Raw genomic sequence first — 16752 nt, forward strand, 5'->3', positions numbered from 1 at the left:
TCCTGAGAGCATCAGACTTGATTATGGTGACTACAGATTGAGGTTTGTTTTAATGTAGTCTATTATGATCTGTATGTTTGTTTCTTATTAGCCATATGCTTTATAATCTTCAGGGGAAGAGCTGTACAAGTGAGCTAAAGTATTTTTCAGCTCCCTGCTTAAGTGTCTGAATTACAATCTATCCATAGTAAATTAAAATGTAAATATTCGTAGTAAAATGAAAAAAGTAAAAATGTTCTCCTTTTTGAATATTTTTAATTGGCATTTTGCATTTTGAATATTATAACATGTACTAATGGAAGTTTTTATAATGCTAGTTTTTGTAATATTTAGGATTGTGCAGTGTCAGATTTTATACTGCCAAAATGTTTTTGTGAGTTTCTCTGAAACCTTCTGTGTCAGATGCCCCCTTTAAGCAGTGTGGTCCAAGATGGAACACGGAGCTTTGCAAGATACCAGAGGGCAGTGGGAGTTTTGGAAGCTTTGCAATAAACAAGGGATGGCAGCTTTTTCAGGAGTAGCGATAGTGTGGGGGTAGTGGACGAGTTGTACAAAAAGCGGACTCTCCCATGATGAGCTCATGATCATGAACCTTGTGATCAGATGCCGAGGGATGGGAAAAGGAAAGGAGTTGCCACAAGAGTGAGTTTTCCCATGTACACGAACTCTTATCGAGAAAGAAGAGTAAAGATGAAATCAAATGACCACCAGACAGCGACCCCAGCAGTGAAATTGGGCATGCGTGAAGTTACAGGTTATGTAATTGGAAGGCGGAGTTTGGGGCCGTCCACACATACGTACTGGCCATACGTTATGTGAGGGGCGGCTTTAACCTCTGCTATAAAGGCAGCGCTGCTTGGGCACAGAGATGAGGTAGCTACACGGCACAACAAGGACCACATTGTCTCCGTGGGGACGCCCACAAGGGTCCATTAACTACTGACGCTTCACCCCTAAAACAATCCATGTGGGGACTCTGGATTTGGACATCAATTGCCAACCTAGGGTTGGCAAGGACATGAACTAAGGTAACTTCTCCTTTCCCTTTTCCCCCTTAATTCATCGTGGTGAATTGTACTTGGACAGAAGGAAACGCTTATTCTGCCTTCGAATGCCCACAGGGCGCCTTGCTAGTTGTCTTAATCATAATATCAGTAATTTTAGTTGTAATACTTTGGAAGCCTAAATTCTCTCTGTGTTTTATGTGACTCCACGTTTAGTCTGGTTTTAGATCAAATAAACCCTGTTATACTTGTGTGCCTGATTGTGTGCATGTCGGTGGTCTTAGTCACCCCGGAATCCTTTGGACCTTTACTGGAACACCTTCTCATGTTTTCTGCAAAGAAAACTAGCCAATACACTTTGGATTTTGCCATCAGACAAGTGGTTGCTTGGAGCTTTTTGCTGTAGACAGGGCATATGGTGCTTATATGAGTCAGTCTTTGGTGCAGTGTGACTCAGATGTTGACAGTAAACTTTCCAAAAGATAGCATTTAATAATTGTAATAGCATACCTATGCCATTATCAAAGGGAGTGTAACTGCAGCTATTTAATTATTGCCCTCAAATTCCCAAACTGAACTGGATCTCATCTTTGTTTATATGGACATAAATATGTAGAGTAGCTGTATTCAGGTCAGCTGTACCCTGTTGACTCAAATGAGGTTTGCAGTTGAGTAGAGTACGTGCGATACTAGAGGTCTGAGTGATTTTTTTTTTTTGCTCTTGTACAAACCCATTTCTGAACTTGCTTTTGTTTTCTTACGACTCCAGTAATCACCAGCAACTAACTTTGTTCTGCTTAGCTTATGGAGGCAACTGTTAAAACCTTTAAACCTTTTCGTTATGTTCTTTAAAATGGGACTTAGTAATAATACGCTTTAGGTTTTTTGGGAGTTTTTGTTAGTGGTCCTAGTATGTTGGAGAATAGCTGAAGCATTTAACACTCTACTTGCCACAGCTGTCAAACAGGAAACTTCAAACCTCTTCATCTGTGTTTTTCCCAGGCATTCTGTTGGCGATACCAAAGTTCCATTTTGCCTCCAGTCCTGTGTGAAGCCTTTGAAATATGCTATTGCTGTTAATGATCTTGGCACAGAGTATGTGCACAGATACGTTGGTAAAGAGCCTAGTGGATTAAGATTCAACAAATTGTTTCTGAATGAAGATGGTAAGAGATATGTAATACTTAATAATGCAAATACTCAATTTTAGAAAATTGTAAAACAAGCTACACATTTTTAAATGTCTTTTCATTTTACCGTATCCTTCTTAAATCTTATTATTAGACAGTGTCCCAAGATATTTTGCCATCAGCAAGGTAGACTTTTGTCACTCGCTCTTATCTAATTTAGAATGCTAGTAAAAGATGCTTTATTACTTCTGTTCTATTTGCTAGTTATCCAGCAGAAGGAAAAAACCAAAGGATTTAGATAATGCAGGTATTTGAAATGTATATTTATTTAGCTGAGTTGGTAGCAAGGGTCCTGAATCATGCCTTCTGTAAAATGATGGTGGAAGAATTAAAGGTGTTAAATTGACGTCAAGACAGATGTATATCACTTCCCTTCCCGGCCTTCTGTGAAGCAGTTGCTGGTGCTAAAGGTCAGCACTGGCTGATTTCCAGAAGGTGAAATTGAGAACATCATCCCACAGATTATTCTGAACTGACTTTGGCTTGTGGTTCCAAATAATGTTTTCATTTTATTTTTTTCTTGTGTCAGGAGTGCTTAGCAAGAACTTCTCATACAGTACTTCTCTAGATTATTTCTTTTTCATGTTACATTCTCAAGCATGAAAATTATTTTAAAAAACATTCTGGCAAAAATCTGGGAAGAGTGACTCATGCAGCCTTAGAGGAAATACTGGATGTTATCTCTGAAACACAAATGTTTCTTTTCGGGGATCTTTCTGAGTAAGAGAACAGACAGTGTTTCTGTTGCCATGGTATTGCAATTAATATTTAATTAACAGCATAAGGCTTGGGTGATATTTTTATCAAGGATTGTATTGAATTCTGACGAATATATATGTTAGGAATGTATTAATGATACATAATTATATTTGGTACGTACCTTAAAAACATCTTTTCAAACCTACAAATAAAATACATCTTGATATAGTTCATATCTTGAAATAATTTTTACTGTGTTAGTAAGTGGTAATGGAATACCATGTGCCAAGAGGGAATTAAGTGCTTTGTCAGGCTTTTCTGTCTTGTTCGCTCTTTCCTGGTTTTTCCAAATACAGTGTTGTACAGTGCAAGGACGGCTGCCTTTTTGTAAGAGGGTTTATAACACTGTTATGCAATAAGAGAACTGCGATTATTGAAAGTTTGACCAGTGTGCATGAGATCACTGGAGAAGACTAATTCACATGAGAGAAATTTAATTTTTAACTATGTGTTTGTGTGGCTGATATAACTGACACGAGAAAAATGTGTGAGAGCTAACCTAAACAGCCGCTTAGCTGTGCAGTCCTTAGATGAAGGAGGTAGCAATCTGATTAATAGGCACATTTCCATTACAAGGAGAGACAGGGAAGTTGAAGTTTCTATGAGTGAAGGAAGAGGAGGGAAAAAGGGATTACACTCTATTTGTAGATTTATATAGTTGTATTAAGTCTGGATATGCAGAGTATTTGGCAATTGGAACATGCGTGTTTTCAGACACCAGAACCCTCACAAATCAACATCCTAGTTAAAAAACAAAACAAAAACCATAGGAGGTAGATATTGAAGAAGGAAGACTTGTGTTTGGGAAAAGAAAGAGAGCTGATAAGGAAAGCTTTTTTTGGTTTTTTTCGAGAAGAAGAAGAAAAGAAGGTGATTCATTCACATGAGCAGCCACAAATGCAAAAATACTGTTAATACCAGGATTAGTGATAAAAAGAAAAAAACTTAACTGTCACAGGTATATGCAAGTCAGTTGTAAAGTCAGTTAAATTCTAGTGAGGGGATGAGTAAATTCGTATTTGTATTTTAGAAGCTGGCAACAGAAACCTCTGATTCTTAAAAAGAATCAGGATTTTGTATTCATGTACAGCAATAAGGAAATTCAAGAACTGTGGGTTTTTTTAATTTTTTTTTTTAAATGATATCTTTGAACAGTTAAAATCCCCAAGACTTTGTAACTCGGAGGAAAACCTGTGAAGTCCTTTAGAAATTGTTCCACTTGCAAATGTTGCAAATCTTGGAATGCTTGAAAGGAGTCAAAATTTTCAAGAAGAGTAATTATGCCAAACTGATTTACTGGACTGTGAAGTAGTCATGATCATAGCTTTAAGTCACACATTAATATTTATCATTTCTCACTTGAACACTTGACTGGTTTTGTTTGACAAACATGTCTTGGGATACGTCTGTAATTGAAAACTTTATTCCACAGACAGGCCTCATAACCCTATGGTGAATGCTGGAGCAATTGTGATCACATCTTTAATCAAGGTAAACAGTTCATTTTTAGTTTCTTTCAGAGTATTTTAACAGTGTAGAAAATGTGTCTTGTACAGATGACGAGCTGTTTTCATTTTACGTGTGCATTATCTGCTGGCAGTTCAGGCGTTAGCAGGCAGACGAGCACTGATGTTTTGTAGCAGTTAACACTGCCAAACAAACGCAGTGTTAGACCAGCAGTTTTAAAAATGAACAGTGCAGCTGGAAGACTTTTTCCTTCGTGTTTTTAGTTTTGTTTCCTTCTTTAACTAAACAACACGTGATATTCTCTTGAGAGAATTGCCTCATGCTTGTTAAATGCTAAGAGCATGTTCCCCAGGAATAAACTTCTGAATGTTTAGTTACAAGCGTATTTCTTGCTGTACAGAAGAAATGGAAGATACTATAGCTGGTACAGGAGCAATGCAGCTGTATTTGCACTTCGGTGAATTTGTCTGCTATTAACATACTGTACAACTAAGTTATGTTTAACTTCTATCTTACATAGTTTCTGTTGGGATGTTAAACATGCTTTCTTAACTAAGTGTCTTTGGAAACGTTTACATGTGTTTTCGTGAGTAAATCAGCTGAAAATGACTTACCATCTTTAGTCCATGGTTTTGAGACTTTGAGAAAGCTGTATTTTGTTTTTCCTTAGAATAGCTGTGTATATCTCTGGGAGTTGTAAATGGCATGAATGCCACATAATGCTAATGTTTGTCAAATACCTTGCTTGTATTTTCTGCCTTTATTTGGTAGCTGCTGGTACAAAAAAAGTTGTTTTTTTTTTTTTTTTTCCCTCAAAGAGGTACCTGCTTAGAGTTGTGGGGAACATGTCAGTCCCCTGGAGTTTTGAAGTAGAAGACTTAATACTGTTACTTTAAAGGTCTAAAAATCTTATTTATAGTGTTTTTCTTGGTTATGTTTCAAAGTCCGTTAGCTACAGTGTGTTTCCTACCTCTTATTTCCAAATCATTGTAAAATTACTTAGATCATGATTTTCTGTTATTTTATATTTAAAGAAGATATAAGAACTCCTGCTTAAAGACATTTATCTTTAATAGCTGTAGGTGAAAGAAAATGGCCTTAAGTATGACAGGTAAATTTATTCACATTTAATGTTTTTCTAAAGGTTGATTGAGCATTGAAATTCTCTTGGATAATAGTGAATTTTAAAATGGGAATTAACACATTTGTCTGAAATGCTGAAATATTAGTCCTACTACAATGTACCCTCCTAGTCATAAGGCAAAACACAAGCACTTGCCTCTTGCAGCAGGCACGTAGTTCTCAATAACTGGTTTACTTCTGAACAGAGAACATGGATTTGTTTCCTGCATGCAATCCTGGTACTTGTTAGAAGGTTGGGGGATTGGTTTTGCTTTTTTTTAAAGTTTTTTTTTTTCTGTAATGTTCTTCTGAAGAATATTGCATTGCACTAACGTTTTTGCATGTGATAACTGCACGTCTAATGGACACATATCTTATCACACTCCATTATTTGTTCTCAGTGTGATTAAAATGTAGATTATTTTATGTACTCCTTCCACTAAGATACCATGTATCATTTGAATAACTAACCAGAGATAATCTGAAGAAGATTACGTAGGGGGTCACAGGTACAAACTTACCTAACGGTTGTATTTTTTTGTGAAATAACTTCTTTACGATCTGCAACTTAACAGTATCCCTACTAGCTACTCAGTTAATTTAGTAATTCACATTTATATTTGATCTAATCTAAGACTTTTTTTCTGGAAAAGGTGGCTTCATTAACCCATATTTTGCCTTCAGTTCCTCTGCATTCATTCTCTTTATTTAAGGGTTACTTGCACATCTTGAAGACTCTCTATGGCTCCTAGAGTCCAAGAAAATTAAAAGATGTTAAACATGGTCAAATTCACCATGTATGATATTGATCTAATGACAGCATGTTGATTGCTTTGGAGAGATTGCTGCTGTATTTCAGTGTTAAGAATGCTTTTACCTCCTTTGATATCCATTATTTCTTTCTGAGAAATTGGTACAAGAAGCCCTTCAAAGTTTGTATATGTCATGCTGAGTTTAGCAGCTGTTACTTACGCATGATGTTGCACACAGCTGCCCTCAGAATCTGACACTAATTGTGATTACTTGTGGATAAGAGGTGATGCTTGGAGTAATCTTTTTGTCAGGATATGTAGTATGTTTACATTTTAGGGGAAAAAGTGGTTCTTAGTATCACATACCCAGTCCTGACTGCCTTAAGAATGTGGTATCTCCACCTTGGAACAGAGCATAGACCAAAACTGTAATGGGATGTTTAGCCTTTACTGTTCATAATCATAAATGAGAAAGTGTATGTGCACGTTAAGTCATACATTTCTTCAACTTACTTAGACATGACTCTATTCATACTTTTGCCAGCTTAAATGATTCTCCTACTGTCATGTGTTTGGAACTACGATGTGTTTACATTCTGGTGCTTTAACTCATGGCTCTGTTCTAACTGTGCTTGTGTTACACTGCACAGACTCTTCCAGCAATTTAAAATGTATCTGCGGTAAAACTGCTTTAGCGAAAGGACATCCTGTGGGCTGTCATAATGAAATTAAGTTTTAAAAAACCCCTAAGGACCTTTTCCTGTGTTTGTAATTGTGCAGCCATTTCTTTATTTCTAGTTACATAAATTACGTAGGTCAATTTTCAAATAACTTATCAAAAGAAAAGGTTAGTGGCAATTACAGCAATTTATGGAAAAGCGATATTAGATAAAATTGTGAATTCTTCCATGTCTCCAAGGAGATAGGGGTGCTTAAAAGAAGATGATTCAGGTCTTGTACAGATCTAGTGCAGATCTGCATGCTGTAACCATGCAGCTTTCTGTACATCACATTGACTGGGAAAAGTCTTCTCTGCTTCTAGCATTGGATACATTTTAATGCTTTGAGCTGTTCTTTTTTCTTAAACCTTAAGCCCAGTTTTCAAAGCACGTCAGCTCCAGGAATGTCAGGTTGTGTCAGCAATTGCCCACTTCCACAGGTCTTGACTGACTGGAGAGGGTAGCGCCTTACAAGTGCAAATGAGATGAAGAGGAAGGGTTGAGAGTGAAACACTTAGAAGGTGGCAGATGCCTGTGGAAGGAGTCACCAGAGGAAAAGGGATTAATCTGAAGCCATTTTAATTGTATGCTTCAAGATTCCGTCTGTGGATAAAAGCTTTCCCACAGCAAAGGTTTGGGCAAATACAGTGGAACTCTGTATTTGCCAATTGCAAAGTTGTCAGCTAACCGCTGACAGCCCTATGCAGAGTTTTACACAGACAGTGACCATGCTTGGTGAGGGGAGGTGTTCTGTGGTGAAGGATTAACATGGGAAGCATTTAGACATGTTGCAGGGAGTGACAGGGTATGGCGATGTTTATAGTCCTTGGGGGGAAAAAAAAAAAGACGAAACTGCTGATCTTACTGACCCTGAAAAAACTTCACTCAATGAAAGCCTTTTTTTGTGTGTGTAAAACATAGAGATGTATCTGATAAACTTATAAGCTTTCTAAATATGCTGATAAGTCATAAAATAAATGAGGCAAAGAATGGTGGGAAAACCTGTCCAGCTGTGCCATGTATCTGTTTGCTGTTGGGATACAGTTATTAAAAAAACGATGCAGTAATGGTCTGATACTTGCAGGGTGTGAAGATGCATGGTTTATTGGGTTTATTTGGTGATACAGTTTCAATGAATAGTACCATTTAGCTTAATTGCTCTATGCTACTCACTAGTTTTCCTTCCTGATAGTCTGGTGTGTAAACGTCCATACATAGCTCTTCAAAACGTGTTGGCGTTGTGATCTTCTCTGCCAGATAGTTGTCTTTATTTTGGTTTGCTCTCTTTCTGGGTTATTACTTTTCTTGTAGTAACTAATTTTGGACAGAACATACATTCATGTTATTCTGGACTTCGAACTCCAGTGTATTGGATGTTATTTGATGTAAAATATGGAGTAGTGATATTTGAAATGACTTGTATTCAGTGGCCAGATGTGCAAGTATTTAATACCCAAAGGGCACAAAAATAATTCTTACATGTATTTTGAATAGTAATGGTATTGGTCTTAGGGGGTCAAATACTGTCTGTGACCGTGTGCTGTCAAGTATTTCAAAGCTGAAAATGGCACGCTACGTAGTCAAGACACCAGTTCTCAGAACAGGCCCAGGTTAACAAATAAAATTTAAAACATGTAAGGATAGAAAACTAAAATAAAGACATTAACCATTAAGTTAATGTAATGACGTGTTTCCTTGCACTCTGACATTTTTTCGTGGGTGTTGGCATCACAGGTATAGTGTTAGGTTATAAATTTGGCTTAAAAAAATTTCCACAAGTCAATTTTTAAACAACCTTCTATTTTTAGAAGAGTATAAACTTTTTTTGATCCAGATGTTTTTATTAGCTTGGCTTAGATTCAAAATTCAATGATTATTTTAAGAAGAGACAATATGGGAAGAGCTTATATGATCTAATCATATAAACACTGAAGATTGATCAATGAAAAGTGCCTCATGTTAACTACTTTTCTAATAAATATTGCCTAATTTTGTTGTTGCAAGCTCTGGTAAGTATCCATGGGTCTCTTCTTTCCTTTGTACATATAGGCATGCAACCTATGCAACTGTGTTATATTTTTGTAGTGCAAACACAAAGAATAAAAGTATCTTGTTTAAAGAAAAAAAAACAGAAAAAAAAAAAGGGAAGATCACTAAAACCTGACACAGTCAAAAAATTCAAATTTATGAACGACAGCCATGGTGTCCATTGTGGTTTTAAGCATTGACAAAATTGTCTTGAGCTGTCTTCTGCAAGTTTGAATTTTCTGCCTATAAAACTGCTTCAATCGTAGCATTTCCAATTTCATTTTGTGTTCATTTAAAAGTGTTTTTTCATATGTATATACACACAAGCATGTATATAGTAAGTGTGTATATGGACATATGTTCTAGTAAATGTACTAAGTGTTTGTGGAGTTAGTGCATGGAACATTTCCTGTGATATTCTAGACAGATGAATTGCATCTGAACGTAAATAAAAATGCTTTTTAAGAAATACTGTCACAGTGCCCCCAACCTCATGGGCTTAACAATGAAGCTAAACATAAGAAGCACTTGTGCAAGAACAAAGATTTTGTTGTCTCTAATTTATATAAATTATTATGGGAAAAGTTCTGGTTATTCTGACTATTAGGATTTAATATTCAATTTAATTTTAATCATAGAATGTGTGTTGCCTCTGTGTCTCTTCAGCTTTTTAGGAGCAGCATCCCTGTGTCAGTTGCTGAAAGAGGAAAACTAATATGTTTTTTAGTCATCGTGTGTATGGAAGCAAGTTTTCTGTTTCAGTTATGCGTTAACGTTAAATCCTTGCTGAGGTCTTGGTCCTGTGATTACTGAGGCAACTATTTTAGGTCCACAAGCAGTCTGATTTCAGTAGCAATGGTTTTGGGTTTGATATAAAGTACCTGTCAAGAGTGTGGAAAGTCAGGGACTTAAACTGCATCATCTGAGTTAGGATACAAAAGATTTTCTTCCTGAAATACGAGATTAGATGTAAATTTTAAACAGAAACCTTTTTTTATTGCAAGTCGATGTGGAAAAAGTTTGCATTGAGTGTTTTGCCCACCAGTTTTATATGCTGCTGATAAAGCCAAGTTTTTGTTAAAGGGCTAGGAATTTTTTTTTCAACTGGGAAAAAAAAAAAGAGTGAAGTATTATGTATTTATATTTTTGCAGAAAGCATGATCCCTTTCTCCCTCTTTCTTTTTTTAACAAAAGAACTTGTTTAAATTTATTATACATGTCTAACCATACAATTATCAATGCAGCATCCCATAACTAATGCCGACCCACTTCCCCAGAAAAAGATGTTCATTGTGCATTTGAAAGGTTGAAAAGGTTTTTGTGGTTTAAATGTTGTTACATATTTTACAGCATTAGGATCTATGGAATATTTTGACAACTGCAACAGTTCAATGAAGTTGGTAATTTCTTCTTTTAATTATTTTTCATTGAACAGATTTGGATTTAAATTTTTAAGGCTTGTGTTCTGGTATATTATACAGGAACATTTTGATGAAATGTATCTTTTTTTTTTTCTTATTGCAAATTAGCTAGAGATTATTGCCTTTAAGAGCAGGGTTATTAGCCTTTATGCCTAAGGTAACCACTGGCGCATAATTTTGACAAGACAGTGTGGTGTTCCTTTCAGCTAGTGATGGTACGTGTGTGACTGCACATCCTCTTGTAGATGAGCTGATGCATGGGCTTCAAAGATTATCTGCAGCACCCTAATCCACACACAGAGTGGGAAATGAGACTGGCTTTACGCATTTCATTGCAGTAAAATACGGGTTGATACAAAGCTTCAGTTTTTTTCCACTTCCCCGTTCCCATACAGCACCCAGTGCAAGTAGTGTCCTGAATTGTTTGAGATATGTTAAACAGAGTTTTGTTATCTAAATAGATTATCTTTAATATTAAAATTATTTATAAACCCATCTGCTACAGATGCATTCTTTCCACTTGTGTATGTGATGCCATTGTTTTTTAAACTTCCTCCAAAAATTCTACTTGGCTACTTCAAAACACTAAAAGCTCCCCCCAGCAGACCATGTGCTCTTTTTCACCTCCCACCCCTCTTTCAACATCTTGATATAGGAATTTGTGAAATGTCGCCTGTCAGAGACCTGTAAAGAATTAATACATCTTTAACTGGCAGCTGCTAAATTTGAGAATATTCTTAAATGGGGCAGGGAAAAAAAAAAAGCCTCAAAATAACACCCTTCATCCTCCCCCCAAAAAACCAAACCAACCAACCCTAAGAATTGAATTTCACTAGCATTCTTACTACATTGGATTGAGATTTTTTCCATCTATTGTTAGCACAGTGTTGTACTCTCTGAAGTGAAATTCTGTTTTTCTGTTTAATTTTTAATAGCTAGGGCATTAATCAGATATTAATCAAATCAGATATTTTTGATTAAATGCAATTATTTTCATAGTAAGGGGTATCACTTTATTTTAAGTCTTCAATCTAAATTGTTAGTATGAGCGCTAGCCATAGAAATATTTTAACTTCAGTTAACTTCAGCTTGAACTTATCTATGCTCAGCTCTGGTAATACAAGAATATCTTTGGGTTACTAATCTCTAAAAGTTAGTGTTTTCATTACCATTATCCTGATTGAAGTTACTTTTGTATTTTTTTTTCTTTAACTACTACTTATTTACTTATCTCAAACATGTAATGTTGAATAGAGAGCACTTAAAATAAAGCGTACCTTTTTTCAGTTTAAATTAATTTCCAACATACAGGTGTTTGATAAAACTCTTCTAGGATTATTTTATTTAAATGATAATTAAAGATTGCTTACCTAACACTTTAATAATTTTCATATATATGAAATTATTGTAGTACCTAGTACCTTATTCTTAATTAGCCTCATACGTTAGTTACATGTATTAAAAATCCTAATACTGTTAAGTGAACTAACTTCTTCCTTATGTTAACAATTTTTGTAAATTATTTTTTCTTTTCTTGCAGCAAGGAGCAAATAACGCAGAAAAATTTGACTACGTAAGTTAATGTTACGACATTCCTTTTTTAACTAAATTCAGTGGTAAGATTCTCGAGATAGCACGGGAATTGCCAATGAAATTTTAGTAATTTCAAATGTTTTGTCTTTTTGCCTGTACTTGTTTGTTTAAACATGTAATGATTTGGATGGCATTTGTAAAGTTGTGTTACAAGATATATGGGTAAGGCTGGATTAAAAGTTCTTCAGTTACGACTTTTTAATGACTGGAAATGTTAGCATGCTTTCCGCCCTCCTCTCTGTCTCTTAACAGGTGATGCAGTTCATGAATAAAATGGCTGGTAATGAGTATGTTGGATTTAGTAATGCTACGTAAGTATTGTTTATTGACTTAATGCAGTTAGGTGGAAAATGTCTCAGCTGACTGAGGTTATGGCAAAGTATAGTCATTTACACTACATCATTTCATCACTAATATTTGGCTTAAAATGTACAAGAGCTAAGGTTGTGCATGTCTCTGACATCAGTGGAGCTAAATGTCTCAGAAAAGTGTTTGTTACCTCTTTGAAATGTCATTGTTCTGTCTTAGTGCTCTGTTGGTGCTATGGCAGTGAGAGCTGTAAGTGCACCTCTTACCTTCCTGGCATTCACATTAAACATTAAACTCTGCGTGTCGATGGCCATGTGTCAAATTTAGAAAGCTACTGTATACAATTGCTTTTTTATTTTGCATATTCAAATTCTTTTCTAAACCAATTCCCCCTATTAACTCAATGCATAGCATTCCAAAAACCTTTTTGAGGCCACACTGGGAGAATAATAAAGATTCCATAGAGCGAGTTGGTTCCAGGTTGCTAGTTGGCATGTGCACTCAGAGAAGCAGAATGAGAATACCTAGAGTTTTCCTGAGCTTTGTTAGTGTAGAAGGGTTTGCCATGGAAGGAACCAGACCGGAGAGAACGACCTACCCTTGTATCATACAGACTCCTTTAGGCTTCATCCTTCACTTACTCACCACTGTAAACCGTGCAGCCATCACTCTGGTGGTTATCTGACCGGTAGCTCGATCCTCAGATTCCTCCCTAGACTGGTCAGCATCGGCAGTGAATGACTCTTTGCGATGTTCCATTCCACTATGGCCTTTTTAGAAACGCTTCCAAGAACGGGATCTTACACTGCTTTGCCTTATCTTCGAGACAGCTGATGTATATGTAGGTCACCAGTGCTGTATGTATTCAGATGTCAAAACTAATTCATTCCAATTGGGTGTACTGTGATGAGCTCCTATGGCTGCTTTTGTCCCGATGGTAGAAGGTTTGTGTTCAGCAGTGATGCATCCTTTACACACAGAATTACTGAATTACATTATGTGTCTCCAACATTCAGCATTTTTTTGAAAGTTTGGTGTGTTGTGTTGTATTTTTTAAAAATGTTTTTTTATTTTAAGGTTCCAGTCTGAAAGAGAGAGTGGAGATAGAAACTTTGCAATCGGCTATTACTTGAAGGAAAAAAAGGTTGATCTCTTTGCTTATTGTATTTTGGAGACTGTGTTGTGGGGTTTTTTCCTAGTTTGCGAAGATTTTTAATTAATTTCAAGTAGAGTATGACATAAATTGTTCCAGTACTGTATATGTTTTCATACTGTTTCTCAAAATGCTGTAATCTAGAAAGTGTGGTGATTCTGTAATTCTAATACAAAACCTATAACCTTTTTTTCTCTATCATAGCCATGATAATTTGTTTTATTTGTGGTAAAATGCATAATCTGTGCTGTACGGATGACTTTATAAAAATCCTAGATGCATTTTGCAGTTTGCTGATTTAAAGGTGCTGGAAGCTATAGTGAAAAATATTTTACTGTCTAACTTATTGACCACACCGCACTGTGTTATTTTTACATCTGATGTGATTTAAGATTTCTACTTGTTTTATTTAAATAAATATTTACTGACAAGATTATAGCTTAATTTATGTCTCTCTAGAAGCAGTACTTTAGTCGTAGTTTTAGCTAAAGACTCTCTTTGTTTTTCTTCCTCAGTGCTTTCCTGAAGGCACGGATATGGTTGCTATTCTAGACTTCTATTTTCAGGTAACTGACTTTAAAGTTGAGACTCATTATAAACCTTAGAATTAGTGTGATAAGCTGTAGAAGCTGATTTGTTCGTAGATATGAAGGCTTTAATGGCTTACGGTTATACTTGTCAGCTTCTGTTAAACCCTGAGCATGAACAACGTACGTTTGATGTATCCTGGTACATTTTTGTGTAGGTGATGTACTGAGGTGTCTCTATTGCTAATGCAGACTAGCAATCGTTCTTAAAACACTAGTAGGTAGAAGCTTAAAATGTCTTGTATTCAGTGAGTTTGACAAAATATTTCTGCTTCTTTGGGTTGCTGCTCTTTATTGTACTTGGAAGTGTTTTAAACTCTCTGTATAACTAAAAAAGTATATGCATGCTCTGTTTTAAGTTCAAGGGTAGCGTTATAAATGAAATAGTAGGAATATCTCCTTTTAGCTTATTTTAATGCTTGTAAATAAAACAAAGAATCTAGTCACATATATTCTCCCCTCCCCCACTTTCAGCAAGTTATTTGCAACTGTCACAAAATGAGAACTTGGCAAGTGTGAGGTATTTCCTCAGTAAGGGTTTCCTAATGTTAAAACATTCACAGCTCCGCTCTGCTGCAAGTAGTGCTCAAGAGGCAGTTCAAGTTGTGTTACTGATTCAGTCTGCCCAGGAGAGTTTGAAAAAAAAAAAAAAATCTAGAGTTGCGTTCGCAAAATGAATTATTTTTGACTCATGAGACTTGCTCTTACTTACGCAAATTACAAACTATATTTTTAAATGCAGATCTCATCTGATTTTTTTGTATTGGGAGGCACCTGCCCTAATCTGTAGATTGAATAACTGTTTATGAAGTGAGGTCTATGTGATTAGCCTTAGCTGACCTCTTGATGAGTAGTCTGCTCTGAACTTCTCTTATTACAGAACAAAATGGAAAGTTTATTTGAATTTACTGTTTAAATGTGCTTTTTAAATGCTTCCTATCCGACTGCCTCAGGACCTGATAAGCTTCTGAGTGCAAAGCTATTCATAAGTTAAGAAATGCCAAAACTAACTTTTCTGATGTATTTGGCCTCCTCATTTTCTTTCATTATGATCTCTAATTTCATGACTGTGTGTCATTCTCTTTTTTCCCCCTTGCAAAATCCCCTTTTCACTCCATACTCAGAAAAAGGGCAGCTCAAACACGAGCGGCAGTTCTGTTTTCTTCTCACTGTACAGCGTTTACTTTCCAACACTCTGCTCAGATTCTTCTGAAAAGGCCAGTTATTTCTTCTCTTTGGATTTTCTGTAAAGCTCCTTTCTCCCCTGCATAATTGGGAACTTCCCGAACAGGAATAAACTTACTTTCCTATCGTCTCTGTATAAGTGAGGATGAATTGTTCTCATGTTAAAGAACTGAGGTACAAAATGCAGGTGTTTAAACTGAGAACCTAGAAACACTTTTTTTTTTTCAAAGTAGGTGATATTATGTAATACTTCATATGTTTAAAACCCAGTTGCTATTTTAGATGCGTCTCTGACAGTCTCTTGATTTGCAACTCCAGTTGATTGGACTAGGATGTATTGAGTTTGGCACCCGGAAAATAAGAATTCCAGGTAGTAACTACTCATGCAAACTTGGATTAGGTAACTTCATTAAGTATGGTGTTGTCAAGGGTTACAGCTGGGCCAGCCACTAAACAAATGACAGACGCTCTCTATTACCGCCCCCCCCTTCCCAAAGAGGGGAAAGAGAAAGGGAATAAGGGAGAGGGACTTAAGGATTGGAAAGAAAACGGAAACAGCTTTAATGAAAGTAAAAACAATTAAATGAAATATATACAATGCCAATGCTGAACCCAACCCACCTGCGGGCTGCCACATCACTGTCACCACTGATGCTGCAGGACAGGCACTGGGGAAGGCCCAGGTTGAGCTCAGCAGCAGACAGGAAATAGATGCAGGAACTGGATCCAAGGATGCCATCCTGGGATTGAAGGCAGAACAGAGTCCTCCTCAGACGTTGACCGTTGAAGAGGAGGCAAGAGAGAGCGAGACCCTCAGCTTTATACCAGATATGACCTCTGTGGGATGGAACACCTTGTTGGTCAGTGTAGGGTCACCTGTCCTGTCTGCTCCTCCCCGCAGGTGCGGCCCCTCACTTACTGCACCCCAGTGTGGGACACAGGATTTAGCAGTGACCTTGGTCTGCACAGCAGAAAGTATCAGCCAGAGCCTTTCTGCACAGCAGTCCCTGGTAGTGACTGTGAACATCCAGCACTGTCACTGCAAGAAGCAGACGCTGTCTGCAGAAATACACCGTTAACCTCAGAAAGTGCCGTCACTGAGCAGAGACCGAGCTGGAGAGTGCAATCACTGAACAGAATGAGTTCTGTGCTAACTCGAACCAGGACACATGTAATGACTGTTTGGCAAAAGCAAGAATACAAGCACTTTTTTGTTTACTTTTCAGAGTAGCGTTTCAGCTTCAGGTTGAAACCAGCTTATCTTTTGGTTTCTGCAGAAATGAGGCAGCATCAGGTGATGGCATCATATCACATTTCCTGATGTGTCACCAAAGTATGTATAGTCTGTACTGAAGCAGGGATCCTGGGAGAAACAATCATGTGGTTGTATCATTAATATATCATAATGTAATATGAGAGAAAGGTGAAATAAGGCTGACTCAGCAGGACGTGCTGGAATTAAG

The 16752-nt window shown here is 36.7% G+C and overlaps 1 protein-coding gene across 1 annotated transcript in view; it reads left to right on the plus strand.

The window, feature by feature from the left end:
- The window catches only part of LOC104494329 (glutaminase kidney isoform, mitochondrial-like), a gene marked incomplete at its 5' end in the record, with an annotated part of 31033 nt that overhangs the window by 10139 nt on the left and 4142 nt on the right, over positions 1-16752 (plus strand). Inside the window, 6 exons of the mRNA XM_010137146.1 lie at positions 2007-2170; positions 4386-4444; positions 12003-12035; positions 12308-12366; positions 13442-13508; positions 14033-14083. Of these exons, the coding sequence (XP_010135448.1) occupies positions 2007-2170; positions 4386-4444; positions 12003-12035; positions 12308-12366; positions 13442-13508; positions 14033-14083 (433 nt within the window). The remainder of the gene's footprint in view (positions 1-2006; positions 2171-4385; positions 4445-12002; positions 12036-12307; positions 12367-13441; positions 13509-14032; positions 14084-16752) is intronic.

The sequence above is a fragment of the Buceros rhinoceros genome, unplaced genomic scaffold (genome assembly GCF_000710305.1).
Source record: "Buceros rhinoceros silvestris isolate BGI_N320 unplaced genomic scaffold, ASM71030v1 scaffold11405, whole genome shotgun sequence".
Taxonomy (NCBI): Eukaryota; Metazoa; Chordata; class Aves; order Bucerotiformes; family Bucerotidae; genus Buceros; species Buceros rhinoceros.